The sequence below is a fragment of the Eretmochelys imbricata genome, chromosome 2, assembly GCF_965152235.1.
Source record: "Eretmochelys imbricata isolate rEreImb1 chromosome 2, rEreImb1.hap1, whole genome shotgun sequence".
Lineage (NCBI taxonomy): Eukaryota > Metazoa > Chordata > Testudines > Cheloniidae > Eretmochelys > Eretmochelys imbricata.
In genome coordinates this window covers 57770288-57791772 of record NC_135573.1, presented here as the reverse complement: position 1 = coordinate 57791772, position 21485 = coordinate 57770288, and the positions used below count along the sequence as shown (strand labels likewise).

Sequence of the window (21485 nt, the reverse complement as noted above, 5' to 3'; positions counted from 1 at the left end):
TTGCTTCCCTTAAAAGAATATTCTAAAGATCAAAACTTAAGAAATATTAGAGAGACAAGGTGGGTGAGGGAATACCTTTTGTTGGACCAACTTCTATTGGTGAGAGAGACACGCTTTTGAGCCATGCAGAGCTCTTCTTCATAGCTTCATGTGGCTCGAAAGCTTGTCTCACTCACCAACAGAAGTTGGTCCAATAAAAGATATTACCGCACACACCTTGTCTCTCTAATATCCTGGGATCAAAACAACTATAACTACACTGCATTCGGAAATATTGTCATTCACTGCCATCTAGTGTTAATCTGAGAGACTGCCAAAAACAGCAAATGACTGTCCTCTGATTTTTATGGATGTAGTGGTTTTTCATTTACAGACCCCTAAAATATTTCGAATGGAGGTGTGGACCCCTTTGGAAATTCAACCTGTGGCCTGAGGACCCCTACCATAGAAGTTTTAGACTGAAAACTGACTGAACAGAATTCAACTATAAAGGTAGCATGTGCTCAGCCTGGCACTTGACACAGCATGAGAAAGGGCATTAAACTGTGGGCTTCTATAGTACTGACACCACTTCTGACTTTTGACCTGTAGGTGGGGGTATTTGCACACTTTTGATGGATCAGAAAATGGAATGCCTTTTCTGGGATCTGAAACTTTATTTTCACGATCACCTTTTGCGGGCCCCTTAGACAGACTGTGGACCCCAAGGGGTCTGCAGGCCACAGGTTGAAAACCACTGGCTTAGGCCAACATTTTCTTACATGTGGGGCTGAAGTTAGATACTTAACTTCATAGTTTTAAAAAAGTGGCCTGATTTCCAGAGGTACCGAGCACCCCCATATTTCACTGACAGTAGGAACTGCAGATGCTCAACAGCTCAGTCAGGCCATATGGCAGGACTTCCCTGGAGCCCCAGACCCTGGATGCCCATCCGAGGACTTCTTGGCTTCATAGCAGGGAGCAGAGACTTGATTAGAACTAGATCTCCCAGGGCTTCCAGGACTTACAGGCTCCTGGCTCGGACTAGCTCTATTTTAAAGTAATAGCTCTGTTTAGTCAGTGGAAGCTGCATGCACTTGGAACCGTTGAAAGCCAGACCACTTATTTTGATGCCTAAATATGAACTAAGGTGCCTGACTTTACCCTAGTTTCAAAATCTGACCCACTGCTGCCATAGTTTGTCTGTGGGGTGTCACTCTGGGAGTGAAGAGCCACCTGATGAGCAATCTCAGAAGAGATTCCTGGACATCTTTACAAAAGCAGCTCTTAGGAGAATGGTCACCACTTGAACTTGAAAGCGGGAGGAAAAGGGGAGGGGCAAAGCTGGGAAATGTCCTTCATCTTCAAAAGAAGCGATCAATAGAAGCTGTATCTACTTGCACCTGTGGCTGCATTCAGGCCACAAAACCCAAGAGGCAGCAATGGCTCAGTAAGAGTTGCATTGAAGGGCAGAGGCACAGTGGCCTTCCTGAGCCTTCCTGTTCTCCCATTGGAATCCAGGAATCTTCAGCAATCCAGCAGCTGACTGCACTTCACCTTTGGTAGTCCCAGCAGAATAGCTGTGAGAACAGAGAGAGCCTGTTTCTTTCCCTGCTGTCATTCAGCAGCAGTGTCAGGGAGTATGAAGATGAGCAGATACTAACTAGCTCCAGCTCTGGACTATAGCCAGTTTTGGGTTAGAGATGTTGAGTGAGGTGATATCCTCACTGAAATCATAGTGTGGTGTTATATATGCTACCTCACTCTAGGCAGTTTTAAAGCACAAATGCCATTAACTTGCACTGAGGGTCCCCGCCTTTTGTGTAGATTAGTGAGGTTCTACATAGTATGACATCATTCCCAGTACTTAATTTACCATTACCTGAATAATAAGATATTCTTTAGAGAATGAGTAAAATGATGTGCAAAAGCTAAAAGTAAAATATATCTGAACACAAAGGCAGAGCACGAATGGTGACAACCAAATACAGACATAAGCAGTTTATTGTTACCATTTCTGAAACCGAAAATACATTGCAGCATTTCAACAGTGCAGTTTAATTAATGTTTATGGCATACATACATGTATATTATTTTATTGCACATATGCATTTTATATTCTGTAAGTAAATAACAAGACCCAAAGTGCAGATTAAGCTAAAAGATGAGTTCTTATGGTAGAACCCAGAGTAAAGGTATGTCTACAATGCAGCTGGGACCATGCTTCCCAGCACAGGTAAACACATACATGGTAGCTCTGAGAGGCTTTGGATATGTACCCAGTGGGTTGGGCAGGTTTGGACTCGGTTGGCTATCCTGAACCACCACTCATGGTGCCACGGCCACACTGCTATTTCTAGCACACTAGCTGGAGCAGCAGTAGTGTGTGTCTGTTCACCTGCGCTGGAAAGCACCATGCCAGGTTTGTCTACACTGAAACTTAAACATACTACGTATAAAGGACAATAGTTCAAAGTGACTGACAGAACTAAATTCTGCATTCTGCTATTTGTATTTTAGGATGTACTTATCTGATGGCAGAATCTGGCCTTTCAGTTGCACAACAGCTTCACAATCTTACATTTATTTTGTACCTTTCAGGGCCTGATCCTGCAGTCCTTACTCAGTCAAAACTCCCAATGAAATCAGTCTGGCTCAGCTTCTTGTTTTATATTAAATGATTTTTGACATAAAGTGATTCCCTTCCTCATTTTCCCCCAAAAGTCAGGTTATTATAGGAATTAATATACTTTGAATCCATGAAAAAAAGATGTTCATAACAGCAGAACAGGTCAGTAAATACAGAGCTAAGAGGTTTACTGTATTTCTTGTAAACCCTAATTAGGAACCTGTTCTATACTTGTGTACATGATGTGAGTACCATTAACATTACACATGGGCACTAGAGGAGAGGAGACCCTAAAGTAAAGCAATTTTACAGATAATATATGATGTGACAGTCATGTTCAGAAAGAGTTGTCATTTTCAGCTGTGCTAGAGCTAGGGACATTTTGATTTTACAGCTTTTAACACAGTATCCCATTTACTGTTCATGCGTTCTAACTGCTGTTTTCTAAACTTATGCTGAAATAAATCATTACTGTCTTCATCCTCAGCCTCTGATACTATCTCCATTTTTTGTATGATCAATTTAATGAGCTCATGCTGTTTTTCCAAGAGCGTTGACATATCCTTAAGCCTAAAACAAAATAAGTATATACATAGAGAAAATTTTAAAATCTAGTTTTACAGCAGATTTCATCGAATCATGAACATTAAAGATGCAAAAAACCTATTAGATCATCAAGTTCACACCTCTGCCAAGAAAAAAAAAAGTTCCCTAGAGTATATTTAATATCTCATGCCATGGTGCTTCCCCCATTTCAGGAATACTGGGTTGGAAAATGAGCTGCATGGTCCTTAAGAAAAGTGATATATAACTATACATTTTAAATATAAGAGCAGGGGTCTGTCCCATCCTGAAGTAGAATTATCACTTGCAGGGCATGATCCTGCAAAACCCTTTCTATCCACAATAGTTACTCATTTGTATAGTCCCCACTGATGTAAAAAGGGCCAGATTTTTAAAAGTATTTAGGTGCCTAAAGAGGCAGATTGGTGTCCAGAGGATTTTCAAAAGTGCTTTGGCACCTGCCTAACTAAATCTGGCCCAAAGGGACTACTGACATTTCTGAGGATTTAGTATTAGTCCTATAGAATGCAATTTGACATGTACATCTTTTTGTTATCTTTTACAAAAGAAATTAATTACAAAAATGGAAACCATCCCCAGAAACTGTCTACCATGAGTTATTGAATGAGTGTTTTGAAAACTCCAGTGGTGGTCCAGTGGTAGAACAATGATACTCAGACTGAGGCTCGGGAATTGCAAGGGGCTCCTTAATGCGTTGCCTCTGGCTCTTTGCAGCACATGATATTAAAACACTCAGATTTAATTATTAACCAATCAGGATCCTTTTACTACGTTATTAATCAATTGTAGAATACTTGGTTAGTCATTTTGCTGTGAGAATTATATATATATACACACACACACATACATACACATACAAACTCACACATACATACAGCAAAATGACTGACCAAGTATATGGTAAATGAAACAATAAATTCACACTTCTGTGGCTCTTTTGGGCAATGTTGATCGCTAATTTGGCTCCTGAACCACTGAGATCTATCACTGGCCTAGAACATGGAAGACCTGTGTTCAAGTCCCTGCTCTGTCACAGATGTCCGGTGTGACCTTTGGCAAGTCATTTAGGCCCAAATTTTTTTAATAAGATTTAGGCTCCTAAATCAGTTATGGGTTACAACGCTGAATGCAGCAACACCTAAATATATTTAAAAATCTGGACCTTAGTGTCTCTGTGCCATAGTTCTTCATCTGTTAAATGAGGACAATAAGACTTCACTACCTCACAAGGCTGTTGTGCATCTAATACATTAAATATTGTGAAATATTCAGATATTATGTGATGAGGGCCATCTGAGTACCTTAGATAGATTTAATTTCACTTTATGAGTACAACACTAAGTGCTATGACACTGGCATTAACTGAAAATATATTCGCAATGCTGATTCTGCTTATTAGTGCAGAAATAAAACAAAAAAATTAAATACCTGTATTTCTGCTTCAAAATTTCCAGTTCCAAAGTTGTGTCAGCACTCTGAGCATCTGTGACAGAGTCTTCAAAACCAAAGCAATAATTGAACACGCTCTAAACAAGAAATTGTTTAGACATTACAATTCAGACATAACAGTGACGCACAAAACCCTAGGGAGATAAATGCAGCAATTTCTCCTCCCTAGAGTGAAGGTTGCAGCTTCTATCATAAAGCTATATTTTAGCACCCTTATAACTTTAGTTTAGAAAATGTATTTGGCCTGAAAACAGCTAGATTCACTTTGTCAGCACAATAACATGTTCCCTCAAAGTCTGGAAAAAAATATTCTGTGCTGCAGGTCATTAAACTATTACCCTTGTTTGTACTATATTAGTTTATCTCATATTTCTTTGACTTTCTCTGCCAAGCTTCTCACATGGTTATACTTCCTTGAAAACTCATGACCAACTATAGTTGCTTAATCACAACTTGTTTCTTCAAAGTTATGTTATTTTTGTTGTGGATAGTTTGAGGCCTAATCCTGTGCCCAGTGATGTCAATGGAAGATTTTGCCATTAACTTTAATGAGGGCAACATTGTATCTTCTGGTCCCACTCCTGCACACAGAAAAATTAATGACAACATTCCTATTGACTTCAGTCCGTGAAAAACAGAGCCCCAAGTGTGTGTCAGCATTTTACTCTAGGATACATCAACTTACCATAAATCCACAGTATCTTGGCCTATTAGGATACACAGTGATTGATTCCTGGTCCACCCGACTTAGGAACCAATATGGCAGCTTCTTCTCTAAATTTGTGTGAAGATTGACCTAAACATATTTTTGCATTTAGAGTAGTAATTAACATAGCATAACACAATTCTCTTTAGATCAAAATACATGATTCAGATGATGTAAATGCCCTTCATCTCACCAATGTCCTACATTCTGGTAATAGGTTAAAAAAAAACATTTGCTTCATTGTTTTGAAATGTAGACCTTCATCCAATATATAATATGTAAGTCTGGTTGTTATGGCCAAAAAGAGGAAAAGTCATGTGTTAGTCATAGCAAGATAATGAAAATGTAAAATATTTATAGAGAAAGAACACAAAAAGTCACTGGAGACACTTGTTTAGTGGATGCTGGGTGGGCTGGGAAACATCTGGAGTCCAGCATGGTTTGTAAAGCTCAGTCTCAGAGCTCAGGATGGGTGGCTTTGTGCTTAAGGCTCTGGATGCAGACTTCAGAGACTTGAATGTCCTGCTCTACCATAGATATAATGTGTCACCTTGGCCAGTCACTTACTGTCTCTGTGCCTCCGCTCTCCATCAGCAGAATAGGAATACTAGTAATTCCTTGCTTTTCAGCAGTATTGTAAGAGTAAATACATCAATAATTATGAGGCTCTCAGATACTCTGCTGATGAGGGCTATGTAAGCAGCTGAGATAGAGAGACTGGTATTGAGGGTTTCAGTGGGATTTGGGGAGGATTGTGCAGTTGTCAGAAGGTTAGATCAGAGAGGATTTCCATCACTTGAAGAGGTTGGGTTTGCAGGACTATTAATAGGATTGTAATAATAGGAGAAATTAGGAGAGATTCTGCAATAGGATGATGGTTGGATTCTTGTCAGCGTGGTAGGATCTGAGACAATTCAGCAGTCGGAGTGGGTATTATGATGCCCTGACATGCAGGGGGCATGGGTCTACGGTAGGGCCGCTGTAGGGTAGCCTAAGCTGCCTTGTGTAAAACCGGTTCCAGTAGGAATTCTCCCCTGGCTTGATTCAGGGCTCCACTGGCCTTTTTACACTGCTGCTGCTGAGTGATGAATCCTTCTGTGATGGGGTGTACAAACTCCATCTTGTGCCCACAGGGGTTAACGGACAATACTGGACCCAGGTAGCCTGCCTGCAGCACATGCTCCAGCTTGAGAGGAAGCTTAAATGGGAGCCACTCGGCTCAGAAGGGAAGAGGCTGGCGAGAAGACAGACCTACCCTGAGGGCTCCTGAACAAGGGCACTAAAGAAGCCTCACTGTGAGGAAGAGGACTACCTGCTGAGCTGGGGCTGAAGTTGTCTTTTCTTTTGCTATCTTATATTTAACTTGGAGACTTTGGGGGAGACGGATGGTAGGAAGTGACTTAGGGAGGCAAGCTCTAGGCACTCCAAATTGTCCCACATTTTATAGGGCCAGAGGTCTGAGCCTGGTGGAGTGGTAGGGCCAAGGATCCCCTGCCAACTGCTCTTGTTGCAGGAGGGGCATAAATCTCATTCCCCCACTCCCCCAAGTAATGAGAGACTAAGGATGTTGAAAATGCTGAGGCAAGGATAAGCCACATACAAGAGTTAAGAACTGGATGGAAAGTCCTTGCTGCTGGGAGGTGAGAGATTGCAAACTGGGTTCTGGCCCTTTGAGGACTCTACTACACCCTCCATCCATTGAAACTGTTAAGGAAATACTGAACATGTATACTTATTTCTTTAAACATGAAATACTAGATCAGCTCATTTCCATTATTCATAGCATTAGTATTTCATGTATTTGTCAAACATGGAAAAGATCACATAGGTCATTTGAAGTTTCAAAACACAGATATTTGAGTTTTCTGATAGCCACCTGTGCTCTACATCACTGGATGACTCCTAGTGACCATGCCTGGGGAATAGCATTCAACCAGTCTGATGCCCCATCCTTCAGTTTCTCATCTGTGGTCTCGCTCTCTCTGGAGTCAGGTTACTCCTTATCTTCTCTTTCCTGGTTCTGGGTTTACCACTGGAGCCTACTCAACTCCTGTGGCTACTTCACCCCTCCTGGCCTTTTACCAGACTCCTTAATCCAGTACAGGATCCCAGGGCTTGCTCTCCCACTGGACTTCCTCTTTGTTCCTGGAGGCCGACTTCCTCCCAGGAAGCAACTGCAGACTCCTTCCCCTGCAGCCCTCTTCTGCTTTCAGCCTCGTGGTTTTATAGTGCTGGCCCTGCCGTTCCCCATCTGGGCTTCACTCTCAATTAACCTCAGCCCTCCTTTTTTCAGGTGATGCAAAGTGAACTAACTGGCCTTTTAGACCTTCATTATCCCTATCAGAGCTGGTGTGGGGTGCACACTCCATCACACCAACCAATAACTAAATAAGTGCAAAACATGCATTTCTTCTTCAAGAATTGCCTCTGTAGTCCATCCCAAACCCCTGCTTTCAGTCATTTGTATCTCTAGCAAAAGAAATTCCTTTTGAGATGAAATTTCTCATTCCGTAAGCTAAAAGCAAATTTTTAAAAGAAGTTTGAACATAGTCAGTTCAGCTAATTGTGAGTTTTGTGAGCATCAAAAGAGAAAGGTTACTCACCAGTAAGTGTAGTTCTTTGAGTGTATTGCCTCTGCACACTTCTGGGATATATGCTGCAGCATTGTGAAGCTCTGGGAACGTTCTAGAAAGCAGTGCAAACCAGGGCCACATATGCACCCCCTCTTGACATTGAGTTCCTGAACGTTCAAAGCTGGAACTACAAAACAGCTGTATTCTCCAAATCACCTCGGTTCCTTCCACCAAACTTTGGAGCCCTAGAGAAGTAGAACTCCAAGGTAGTGTGAGGATGCAGAAGCAATACATTCTAAGAACTATAATTAATGATAAGCAACCTTTATTTCTTATTTGACAATTGCATATTCTTCACGTTTCCACTCATGGAAGTCTAGTGGTCATACAACCTACAGGTAGGTGGGCTGAGTTCTAAATAAATGTGTGTATAGAACTCCAAGCAGCACACCTGCAGATTTCTTAAGTGAAAACATTACAAAGTCATGTCACCTAAGCTGCCTTACTCCAGTAAGCAAGCCCCAAGGCCTAGATTTTTAAAGGATTTGGGGCACCATAAATGCAGATAGGTTCATAATCAGGTTTCCAGAAGTGCATAAATGAGTTGGGTGCTCAGATACTTTTGAAAACCCCACCATCTGCATCTTTAGGCACCTAAATACCTTTGAATTAAGTTCCTTAATTACTGTCATTGGCTACCATATAACACATTTCAATACATAGCCTCTGCCCAACTGAGTGAGCCTCTAATATGTTGCAGTGGATTTGGTATCCTTCACATTTTCATGAATCTTGATCATTTTTAGGCTAAATAGATTCTCCCTTCAAAGGGAAAGCAATAAATCCCCAAAATTACACATACTATTTTTGGCTTTTATGCTCACATAACTAAAATTGGCTGAATTGATGGTTCAAACTTACTTTAACAATTTATTTTTAGCTAAAAGCATGAAAAATTTCATACTATAAGGAATTTTTGTATAGTTATACAAATGACCAAAAGCTGGGATTTAGGATGGAATGCACTTGTCAACCTACCTAGCTTACAAAGATATTTGAATACAAGTTTACCATAGTGCTAAAAATTATATTAAAAACGACACTAGAGACCAATAATATTAATGCTAAATAAACCAGTTCTTTCAAAGTGATGTTTAAGCAATTATATCTTCTACTTACACCCTAAAACCTAACATACACTACGAACCTGCATTGCAATCCTTTTCAGTGCAGCATATTTTTGCACCTCAGCAATGTCTCCAACAGCCAAACCAATCTAAAAATACAACAACATAGAATCAAACAAGTATTTTTAATTACCTGATTTTTTACATTGCGTGGTTTAAATTATATTCCTCACTGGTATTATGATCTGAAAAGCCTTTTGCTAAATCATATTGTATCAGCAGAACATTACCCACTAAACACAGAAGATTTGTGCATGCCTAAAATCCATAATCAAGAAAGTTAATTGTTTGTTTAATTATATTTTCATTTTCTTAGCAAATTATATTTGGCAGACCTGATGCTCTTTTTAACTACTTCTAAGAACTGTTCAAAAACTAATACAGCTTCTTTAAGGCCCTTTATTGCTTTCATTGACTTCAACTGAAGCAGGATCAGGCCAACATCCTGTAAAATAAAAATCTTTGTATCATTTCTTCTCAAACATGTTGTTTAACGGGGCATAGGCAAAGATGATGCATAAAATATTTTCTCTCTCTCGCTCTCTTTGCTACAGTTCCAGTTTGCTGATCCTTTTTATTTACATCAGTCCTACCATTTAGTGTTCAACAATACTTCCAAGGGGATAAGTGGTTCATTTATTTAATACAACCCACTGAGATTTGCTTAAGCAATTTGTTTAAATATGGCTCTAAGAACATCAACCTGTAAATTACTACAGTTAGGTCTAGATATTGGCTTTTATGTCCTGGATGGCGGCACTGTTAAGCCACATCAGTTCAGGAGAAGCACTGGAGAAATTATGCCCCAGACAGTCACAGTCTCTGCTATGGCTTCTCCATGGACATGGGTAGGGGACACAAACTGCTCCAGCCATTAGGCTAGTACAAGGTTGCCCTCCATGATGTGCCACCCTTGCTCTGTCAGCTGGTGTGGGGCCATGATCTTGCTTCCTTCCCTGTCCCTTTTTGGGTTCATTGCTTCCTAAGGGAGGGGGAGGAACCAGTAATCTCTGGACTCCATGGAGCATAGGGGTTAATATTGAGGGAGGGCAACATAAGGGGCTGGATTCTTGCATGCCCACCTTATACTTTGCAGTTGCACAAGGGCCATCACAATCTGGCTCTAAATACATAAATACTTAAACTTGTTCTGCAACAATGACAGAAAAACACTTGTTTTAGGTAGTAAAATGAAGGAAGAATGGAGAAAAGAGAACCAGAAAAAGGCAAAAGGGAACACCTCAATGTCTTATTTAAAAAAAAAAAGTCACATTGCTAACTAATGAACAAAGGTTTCTGCAAATCAGCGTGCATATACACAAATTATCCTATCCAATAATGATGTGTATAAACAGTTATGTTCCCAAATCTCCATATTTTACTATGTGAAATACTTACCAGCAAGTTCATAAGAAGAATTGGAATAAGCAAGGTGAAGACAATGAGAACTGCATAACTCAGGAATGGATAGGGCAAATTATCACTTAGCAGCGGATCAAGGAAAGCTTCATGATAATTAATATCTCCCAGCATCATAGCAAATGTCTGCATTACAGAAAGGAGCGGAGTCTTGTAATGTTGCTGAAAAAAGAAATAAGGCAGGCAATGTAAACAGGTACGTTTTTAAAATCTGTAATGTCCCCTCTTTTTTTTTTTCTTCCAGATTCTCAATTCATGAATATTGGTTGTGGTGTATTTAAAACTTGCACATAGATCCGTAAAATTTACAAATACAAGATAGAGTGGACCAGATCTTCTGCTGGTGTAAACTGGTGCAACCCCATTGACTGTTCAGCCTTGCAAAAACTATTGTCCTAAATACCATACCGAGTGATTCAAACTGGAGTGATGCATTTCTGAAGTGGATTAACTTCTGACTGGAGAGAAATGAGGGGACAGAGAATCAGGATATTCTCTCCTATTCTATTTTTATTTACAATGTTCATGTAGGGACAAATTGGGCTCCCATCTGCGCTACTGTAAAAGGGCTTCTGACAGTTGAATTTGACAATTTCTCTGATGCACAGGGCACTAAGTCAAATACTTTACAGAAGTCTAAGTATATTATATCAACACATACCCCTTTATCAACCAAACATAATCTCATACAAAAATGATTCCAAGTTCATTTAACAAGACCTATAGTATTTTCCATACAACCTTGTTGACTGGTATTGATCATGTTGCCATTCTTCAATTCTTAATTGACAGAGTCAAGTGTCAGCCTTTCCATTATTTTACCTAAGATCAATGTCAAGGTACAATTATCTAGATACAGTAACCTAGGTTATCTAGGTTTTTTCCTTTTTTAAATACTGGCACCCTGTTAGTACTCTTCCAGTCCTCTGGAACTTCCCCAGCATTCCAACATTTATTAAAAATTAACACCAATGGTCCAGAGAACTTCTTGTCCAATTTTTTTTTTAAATCTTGGGGAAGATCTATGCAAGAAGAGCTCCAACAACTCTGGGGTTCTTATGGGGCAATCTATCCTTCTATATTTTCTTTTATAGGGAAAAACAACAGTAGCACCTTTTGGATTGGTTTCTGAATTATTATAGATATGTTATTTTTTCAAAGATAGAAATTATTTTTCACTACATTATAAATTGTCCTAATTTTAGACTATTAAAGTACCTCATCAATTGTATCTATCAAATATCTGAATATAGGAAACATACAAACAGGATTATTAACAATGACAACAAATAACTATGCCATTAATCTAACCTGTGAACACAGAAGGACAAAGAAGCTGAGTCCAAAGGCCAATATCAGGAAAAAGAACACAACAGCAATCCGAATCAAAGTCCTCAGAATTTCCCAGAACATTACAATGTAGATTCCATAGTTTTCAAATCTAAGAAAATGTTTGTAGGTAAAAATTAACCACCATCAAATACTATGACAGGTTTCTTTTCCTGCCATATCTGTAAAGCAGAGCACAACCCTAATGCAAGCTGCCTGGTTGTCATTTTGCTTCTAGGAAAGATTTTTAAATGGTCAGTACATTTTTCTAATTTCATGCACACAAAAGTGGAAAAAGTCCAGTTTGTTACAAGTTTAGAATAGGGGTTCTCAGATTTTTTTAATATGGTGCATCACATTTTAATTGAAAGATGATTGTCTCATGGCTGGCTTCTCTCCCATTCATGATCCCACCTCCTCTTCCATCTAAGAATGCCTAACCCCCCTGTACCATGTACAGCAACTGATTACATGTAAAAGTAATATTAGAAAACCAGTCCATCTATTATAGCTGTCTTTTAATGTGACTTAGCCACTAGAAACAAAGAGAGCTGGTACCATGAGATAAGCCAACTCTCCAATTTATAAGATCTTCCTTCTTTCGCAACGAGGGATAAAATGTGCTATACCTCTAAAAGCTGCAGCAAAAAGCTCACAGTTGAGGTCAAGAGGCAAGCTACCACAGCTTTAAGACACCTTTGTAGCCTCCTGATTTTGTGCTACAGAGGGCTGCCTATGTAACAGTTGTTTCAAGCTGGCCTACGCACAGAAGTGCTACCCACAATCCCTGCAGCACTATGTCTCAAGTCACCACCCCCTCCTGCCTGTGATATTCCCCTCCCACTCTCTACTCACCCCCAAAGCTGCCCCAACACCAGGGATTACAGTGGGGTTCTCACAGGGCACTAGAGATGCCTTATAGAAAGCTTGTACTGGGTGAATTCCCACACTCCCTCCCCCAGCCACATTTAGGGCTTTCACAGCTCTTTGACATGCCGCAGCAGCATAAAAGGGCCATAGCAGATGGAAAAATCCCAACTTTAGCGTTTCTCCAATGATATATTATGCGTTAGTTCAGAGGAGCAGTTTTAGGAATAGAGGACCTAATCTTTTTCTGTTTTACATTGTGTATATCAGGAGTAACTCCACTGAAGGCAAAGGAGTCATACCAGCGTAAAATGATGTAACTGAGAAAAGAGTCAGGCCTACTAGGTTAGAAAACCAATGTATATGGTACCTAAAAGTTTCTGCTGGCATACAGAACTAAAAGTGCTTTGGGAAGAGGAAACATTTCACCAGGACAAAGAAGGATGGTCGAGCAGTTAGGGTATCAGCCTTAGACTTAGGAGACCCTGGTTCAAGTCCCTGCTTTACCATGTTGCTCAGTGCTGTGAAAAAATTTGTAAGTTGTGCAAGATAGAGTTAATCCCTGTGTAGCTGCGGTTAAGTTGACAGAAGAATTCTTCTGTCTACCTAGCTACTGCCTCTCAAAGAGATGGACTAAACTACATAAATGGGAAAAAAAATCTTCTGTTAATGTAGGAAGCATCTACACTATGGTGCTGCAGTGCCATAGCTGTGTTGCTGCAGCAGCTGTAGTGTAAAAGACCTTTAGAGTATGTCTACACTGCAAACTAAAGGTATCAGTTCCAGTTGGAGGCAATGTACCTACATTAGCTCTTATTGGGCTAGCATGCTAAAAATAGAGTGTAGCTGCAGCAATGGGAGGGCTAGCTGCCCTGAGTACATGGGTTATGTGCTTAGGGCTGCTACTCCTTTCCACCACTGCAGTTATATTGTATTTTTAACATGCTAACTTGATCAGTGCTAACGCAGGTACATCTTCTCAAGCTCAAATTTATACCATCAGCTCAAAGTCTAGAGGTACCCTAAGGGGATACACTGCACACCCAACCCAGGCTCTGACTGAGATTTGAGCCCAAGCTCCCCTTCCATCCATCAACAAATCAATCTGACTTGGGTCAGCAAGCACCTAGGAGCCTGGCGCTGAGATCTTGCTGGGGGGACATGGGTCAGAGCACAAGTGCCCCTGTGATGCAGGTCCCCAAGCCCTGTCATTTTGCAGTGTGGACAGAGCTCAAACTGTAGACCTGAGTCAGAAGATTTGCGCGGATCAGTATGGCCATGTTAGCACAGCTGAGAGACCCAAGTTGAGCAATTGTAAACCCAGGTTTACAATGCAGTGTGACTGTTCAAACACAGGCTTGGAAACACCAAGTCCACAAGCCAATGTCCCACGGACCCGGGTTCATAAAGCAGAGTAGACATACCCTTAATAGCTCCGTGTCTTGGGTTCCCAATTAGTTAAATAGATGTAACTACTTCCATAGCTCACAGGGATGTTGTGAGGGTAAGTACACTACCGATTATGAGGTGTCCTGACGCTATGGTCAGGGCCGGCTCCAGGCACCAGCGTTCCAAGCAGGTGCTTGGGGTGGCAGTTAGAAAGGGGTGGCAGTTCCTTCATCCACGGCAGCAATTCGGCAGCAGCCTCTCTGTTCCACCCGCAGCAGCCTCTCCCCTTTGCCGGCCGCGGCGGCAAATCGGTGGCAGCTTCTTCCTTTTGCCATCCGCGGCGGCAGTTTTTTTCACTGCTTGGGGCGGCAAAAACTGTAGAGCTGGCCCTGACTATGGTAATGAGGACCATATTAGTACCTGATAGGACTATCAGTCAGCCATGGAAAAATCTTTCCCATCCCAGCTCCTTGTTCAAATACGAGGGTGGAAAATTTTTTGTTTTTTTTATTTAATCGATGAAATGATACTACAAAGCTGCTCTGGAGTAAAAAACAAACAAAAAAAACCACCTTTTCCTCAGTTGCAGGGCAGTCTCCATAGGTAAAGACTAAAGGGCAGGCTTTCTTAGGCTAGTGGAGGCTGCTTTCTTCTGGATATAACGCAAAACAAGAAACATTTCCTTCTATTAGGCGTAACTAATCTTTCTCTTCAGACCTTTTTTCTTTTTAAGATTTTTCAAATGATAGCAAAAAAAAAATCCTGTTTTCTGAAGCTGAAAGGATATACAAGATAACATTTTAACTATTTTGTATTTAGGCCACTAAAAAACCTAAAGATCCTTTGTTTTCTTACAAAGTGACATGGAGAGTGCTAGTCACATTATCTATTATTTCTTCAATTGGTGTTATGTGCTTTGAAGTTTTCATTATGAAAAACAATGAATCACAATTCAAAATTCCTTAGGGAAAACAGAAACAGAGCAAAGGCCTAATCCATGCATGTGTTATAATTTTACCCTATGAAATTATTCCTAATGAATTAAATGTTTGTATTCTAAGTGTTTGGAGAATCAGGACCTAAATTTTACCTTTGAAGATAAAGCAAGAAGTTCATCCAAGATAAATATACAGAAATTGCTCCACATTCCCACTGCAGGTGAGCTGGGATATTAACAAATAAGGAAGACACAAAAATTATGCTTGAGGTATAAATTATCCAGTCTAATAGATTAGAGTAATCCAACAGGTACTTCAATTTCTAGGATTTGAAAGAGAGAGAAAATTAGCATACTGACAAGTATGAAACCATTAAAAATAATAAATTATATAATATTTTTCTGTCCTCTTAAGTTTTAGTGTATCTTGAGTATAACCCTAAGTTAACATTTCACTTATAATAAAAGAAAAATCTAGCAGTGTTTTTAATATCAAACAAAATTATTAAGACAAATAGAGTATGATAAATTAATAAATACTCTGAAACCTATGATAAATTATATACATATACCTGTTGAAAGAGCTGAAATATCTCTTTGCAGATTCCAAATAAACTCATGGTAAAAACTAAACACATACATACTCTTATGAAGTATGAATCCTGTAACAGAAACCAGAAAGGACAACAAAATGGTAAATATAATAGAAACTTTGGCTGAAATTCTAATTAGGACACTCATGTTGCATTGACAAGTCTGACAATTCACAGGACAAAATTTTCCAGGAGAATATCATTAAAAATAGTAATAAAAATGTTCTATTAACATTTATGGCGAAATCCACTCCACCTGCATTGAGTTCAGACAATGAGGCTCTATACTGATAATGAGGCTCTATACTGGAGGGGTTGCAGAGGTGAAATTCAGCCCTACAACTCAGAGTCTTCGACGAGGACTGCTGTGCAGCCTCCCTAGAGTGGCTATTCAAGCCTATGAGCTGAAATCGTAGCCACTTCCCATCTATACCACTTGCACAGGGTGTTGCACTGGATGTGTGTAATCACTGAACCTGTGGCCCATCATCTCTGCACCATTATGATCTTCCATGCTGGCCTACAGTATTCATGGCTAGCAAAGGGATCCTTTCCATGGTACTTAAAGGATGTGCAGGCACCCTTAACTGGCTACTCTCCCTTGATGTCTCCCAATGCAGCCACTATGGAAGACATTAGTGACATGGAATTCCTCATACTGACCCCCACACCACTGGTGAATTTCATACTCACTAAATAAATTCAGACTATGTCTTAGTCATATCTTTTCTCAGACACATTCACATGCCAGCAGCAGAGCTGCTCTCACCTCCTTGCCAGTGTGTCAACCATTATCTGAAATGAACAAATTAGTTTTAAATCTACACCATAGGCCAAGCTCTGCCTCTCATACACTGTGCTCTCTCAAGTACTTGGCTCACACCTGGTCATATCTTGACTTCAGAGTTACTGCATGGTTTTAAGCAAGGCAAGGCGAGGGCAAAACTTGGCCACATATTCCAGCAATTTCCACAAGATGCATAAGCTTTGACTGCGAAGTCACACGCAGAGATACTGTATGTCTTGTTTCTGGGTGTTTTTGTCACTGATCTCGCCAGTACACCGTGTGTTGTGGATTTTCCTCCTAGGCCCGAGGCACATTTAATCATTTATAATTATATTAACCATGTGTATATAACTGACACACTGAAATTAACATTATTTTCAATATTTTGGGGTTTTTGTGGGGAGGAGATATTGCAATATAATTTAGATTTCCTTTCCCCTTTTCTCTGTTCCATTCGTTGATTTATATTCACCTTAATATTCATTTTGAACATCATGATATCACAAAAGACAACAAACATGCAGTATTTTAAAATCATTGTTTGAGTGTTCTTGGAAACCTGAAAAGAAAAAGAATCAATACCACCACCACCACCACACCAAACATTAAAGTTGCGTATGTGTGATATTGCTATTGTAAACTTCAACACTATTTTTTAGTTTTCAGGTTCTTATCTCACCACAGTATATCAACATCTATCCTTCTCTCTAGTTTCCTCTGCCCATTAGCTTATTTCTTTTTATTTGTGTGTAAAGCACAATGCTGACTCATGGTGCTGTATAAATAATGAATTCCTATCTATATCAACAGAATATTGAGGATACCGGGTTAAGCAGATGACAAAGTTACGGCTGCGTACACAACCTTTACTTGTGCGTATGTGTTTTGATTAAGTCTTTTATATGCAATAGTATTCTATTTCCCAAGTAGGATATCATAAATATCGTCGCACAGCAGCCCTTCTTCAACACTTTTACAATTTAAAAGTGCCTGGGGTTGTGGGAAGAATCCTGAAAAAGAATCTTGAAAATCCTTGAAATATGTGCAGGAGCCTTTCTTTAACCCCTTACAAGATGAACACAGGCTGAGGCAATGGCTTAGCAGTATTCCTACGCTACATTTTTCACTATAGCTACAGCAGAGTTAGTCATGCACAGTACAACCCTTCTTAGCTGCATACTTTTTTGAGCTTAGTGCAAAATGTACTGTGCCTGTGTGGCCTCTGAACGTCAAAGACACAAAACATGGCCAAGTAAAACCCAATGTTCACTGGAATATTCAAAAGCACTATCCATGCCAGATTTCAAACTTGCAACTTTGGACATTACCCATTTTGCTGCTTTTTATTTTTAAGAAAAAGACAGAAAGTGTATTTTTTTCAGACACTTCATACTAAAAAGCAGCTTAATCCCTTTTGTTTAAACTCTGCCTTATGGCAGAGACAGAAACCGGAAAAAAAAATGTGCCCAAGAGGTAAAATTTTCAGAAAATGAGTAAAAATAGAGAAAAATACTGTGGAATTTACCGGAGTTACCAATTCCCATTCCAGGACAATAGCAGCAGGAGACTAGATTGTTTGGATGTATATGTTTTATAATTATATGCCTTATTGTTGCAAAGTGACTAATAATTCTAGAAAACCATTTCAATTATCATATTGCCCTGTTTTAAAATTATAAATTGTAACTAATTAAAAATAGTACCTCATACTCTAATGGTCCTGTTTGATGGGATTCTGTTGCATTGGAAGATATTCCTGGTCGTATGCGGGTGATCAGAAGAGTCAGAGGAATGAGACCAAGAGAATACACACTGAGGTTCATAATATGTGCTCGGAACCCATAGGCCATCCTGGAAGATGAAAAAAAGTTATATTTGTGAGGTTGTATTTCCAATTGTCCTTTTGTGATCATGGGGAAATGCACTTTAAGGTTGCAACCATGCAATTACAACTGTATAAATACTCTTAGTGACTGGCCTTGCCCCAGGAGTTCAAGGTGAACAAAGGCTTAATGGCTGACTTTAGGGTCTCTGGGCCCAACTCTGCTCTTGTTTTCTTTGAAGTTAATGAAGTTACACCAGATTTTCTGTAATGGAACGGAAAATAAAACTTGTGCCAATATAGATGGGGGTGAGTTTCTGCCTCTTGTAAGTTCAAAAGAATCTGCAAGAATCTTTGCTAACATTCAAGCAATCTTTTTATTTTATCTGCTAATGGTTGAGATATTTAAATATTCTTATCAGGGTGACTGGATGGGAGTGAAACTGACTTAAATTCTACAGTTAAAATTATCTTTCTTTGTAACAAATCTTTTCTATAGGACATATAAATGTTTTTATAGCAATGGGTTTCTTTGTATATTCCATTTTATTGAAAATCTGATTAAGAGATTAAAAAATACAGTTTACTCTAATATCTGTTTTGGCGGTCCAATTAACAGATACATACCACTTCATGAGCAAATATTCTTTACATACAGGATGATTGAGAAGCTCCATGCGATTATGACGTACCATAGCCTACAAAATGTGTAAGCAAATGTATCAAACATACAATATATCCAATTCAGTTGACTGACCCAGTTACAAACCAATTGTTTAGATTACCTATTTCAGTACACTAGAACCCCCTTTATCTGAGCCTCAATTATCTGGCTCTCCATATCAGACAAACCACCGACTGCCCGGGGCTGACAGTGGGGAGTCCCACCATCCATTCTCCGGTTTATCCAGATGTTTTATTATCCCATTTGGCCCAGGTCCCAGTTAGATCAGGATCCCACCGTACTTTACATGAATTCTAGCCTACTGAAAGGTACAGTACATTTGAAATGATCTTATTTATCTAATTTTATTATGACTGAATTGGAAAGAACAGAATATTCTTTGAGGCTAATGTTGTGTGAGAACATTGGAATTTGTTTTAGATCAATAAAACATTTTGCAATCTGCATGTGAAGAAAGGAAATGGTGAATACATCATGGCCACTTGTACCCTGGCCAAATCCCTCCCTTAAAAATGCTTTTTCTGCAATTCTGTTTCAGGATGTGGTCACAAGTGATGAAGGATGAGTTTGCTTAGATACATGCACATCCACACACACTGTACCCTTTCAAAGTATCTGAAGTGCAGGCCCACCTTGATTATCACTACAAAAGGTTTTTTCCCCCCCGCTCTCTTGCTGGTAATAGCTCACCTTACCTGATCACTCTTGTTACAGTGTGTATGGTAACACCCATTGTTTCAAGTTCTCTGTGTATATAAATCTCCCCACTGTATTTTCCACTGAATGCATCAGATGAAGTGAGCTGTAGCTCACGAAAGCTTATGCTCAAATAAATTTGTTAGTCCCTAAGGTGCCACAAGTCCTCCTTTTCTTTTTAAGTTCATAACGTCTATCTATACCTAATAACTGATTAAAATATTTATTATATAAACTATAAGAACTTCCACTGGCAAATTAATGCTCAAGTTTCAGCCCAATGTGCTTTAAAACTGCTGAGTTACAACCCCTGGAAAAGAGGGTTTACAATGAAAAAAAAGCGTACCTTTAGCTCCAACAATACCAATGTACAATATTTTGATAGTTAAAAAACAGAACTTACATTTAGAGTGGTAAGCGGTTCATAGACAATTTCTTCATCTGCCTTTACTTTTTTGTTAAGTATTAGTGGACACTGGAGATACCTGAAGTTATATTCAATCTGTACAGTAAATACACATATTAGTGTGTGTTTATGACAATATTGATGTAGCAGTTCAGTCTTGGTACATCAAAGCAAACAAAACAAAAAATAAATTAAATATTCTTCAGAAAAAATATGACGGTTGTGGCAGAATATCTATCAACATGGACACTTTGTACTTATAAATCACTCAGTAAAACTACGCAATCTATACGACCAGCTATGATTATTATGGATTTTCATCACTATCAGTAAAATAAATGGGATCTTAAAATACTCTTAAAGAGTATTTCCCCTAAAATATTATAATTTTAAATAATTGTTCTAGATTTTTATTTTATTTTAGCATTGACTACAAGGTAAACGTTATATAGGTAATATAAGAAAGAAACCTGATAGTATTATATTAATTTTCCAAATGATCTCTTAATGTTGTGGACACAATCCAATGAAAATCTACATGAGATGTTTTAATATAAATCCAAAATTAGCACAATTGTAAAAGCAACAAAGACTTAAAAATATGTCCTGCTTCCTTGGATATCTGTAAGGTGACTGTCTGTTCTTTTAGATTTTGGAAGTGATAATAAGATGTGCCAATTTATATTCAGAAGCCATTTTCAGGTTTGGAATAAGCACATCCTGGTTAAAAAAACAACCTCGTTTACAGGGGACGTGAAGGCATTTATAAAAATTAATGTCTAACAAATGGAAGAAAGGGGAAGTTGATACTTATTAATATAAATCAGAAGTTATTAATGTAGAAAATTGATATGGGAAGCCAAAGGATGCAAGAAGAAAGCTATGGCCTGCAGAGTTTTTTAAAATATAGTAGGAACAAAAAGAATCCTGACAATTGCATTGGTCCATTACAAGATGGAAATGGTAGAATTATCAACAACAACAGAGAAAAGGCAGAAGTGTTCAATAAATATTTCTGTTCTGTCTTTGGGGAAAAAACAGATGATATAGTCTCATAATATGGTGATAACACTCCTTCCATTCCATTAGTATCTCTGAAGGATGTTAAACAGCAGCTATTAAGGTTATAAATTTTAAAATCAGCGGGTCCAGATAACTTGCATCCAAGACTTTTAAAAGAGTTTGCTGAGGAGCTCGCTGGACCATCAATACTGATTTTCAAACAGTCTTGGAGCTCTGGAAAAGTTCCTGAAGACTGGAAGAAAGCTAATGTTGTTGTGCCAATATTTAGAAAGGATAAACAGGATTACTCTGTTAATTATAGGCCTTACATCAATCCCAAGCAAGATAACTGAGTGGCTGATAAGGGACTCAAGTAATAAAGAATTAAAGGACGGTATAGTAATTAATGCATATCAACATGAGTTTATGGAAAATAGATCCAATC

At 39.0% G+C, this 21485-nt stretch overlaps 1 protein-coding gene across 1 annotated transcript in view; it reads right to left on the bottom strand.

Moving 5' to 3' along the window:
* Positions 1-2979: 2979 nt before the first annotated feature.
* The window catches only part of TRPA1 (transient receptor potential cation channel subfamily A member 1), a 64144-nt gene continuing 45638 nt past the window's right edge, over positions 2980-21485 (bottom strand). Inside the window, exons 17-27 of the mRNA XM_077808678.1 lie at positions 20036-20134; positions 18879-18949; positions 18133-18280; positions 15622-15711; positions 15203-15372; positions 11839-11968; positions 10507-10689; positions 9129-9197; positions 5328-5438; positions 4622-4719; positions 2980-3178 (exon numbers count right to left, since the gene is read on the bottom strand). Of these exons, the coding sequence (XP_077664804.1) occupies positions 2980-3178; positions 4622-4719; positions 5328-5438; positions 9129-9197; positions 10507-10689; positions 11839-11968; positions 15203-15372; positions 15622-15711; positions 18133-18280; positions 18879-18949; positions 20036-20134 (1368 nt within the window). The remainder of the gene's footprint in view (positions 3179-4621; positions 4720-5327; positions 5439-9128; positions 9198-10506; positions 10690-11838; positions 11969-15202; positions 15373-15621; positions 15712-18132; positions 18281-18878; positions 18950-20035; positions 20135-21485) is intronic.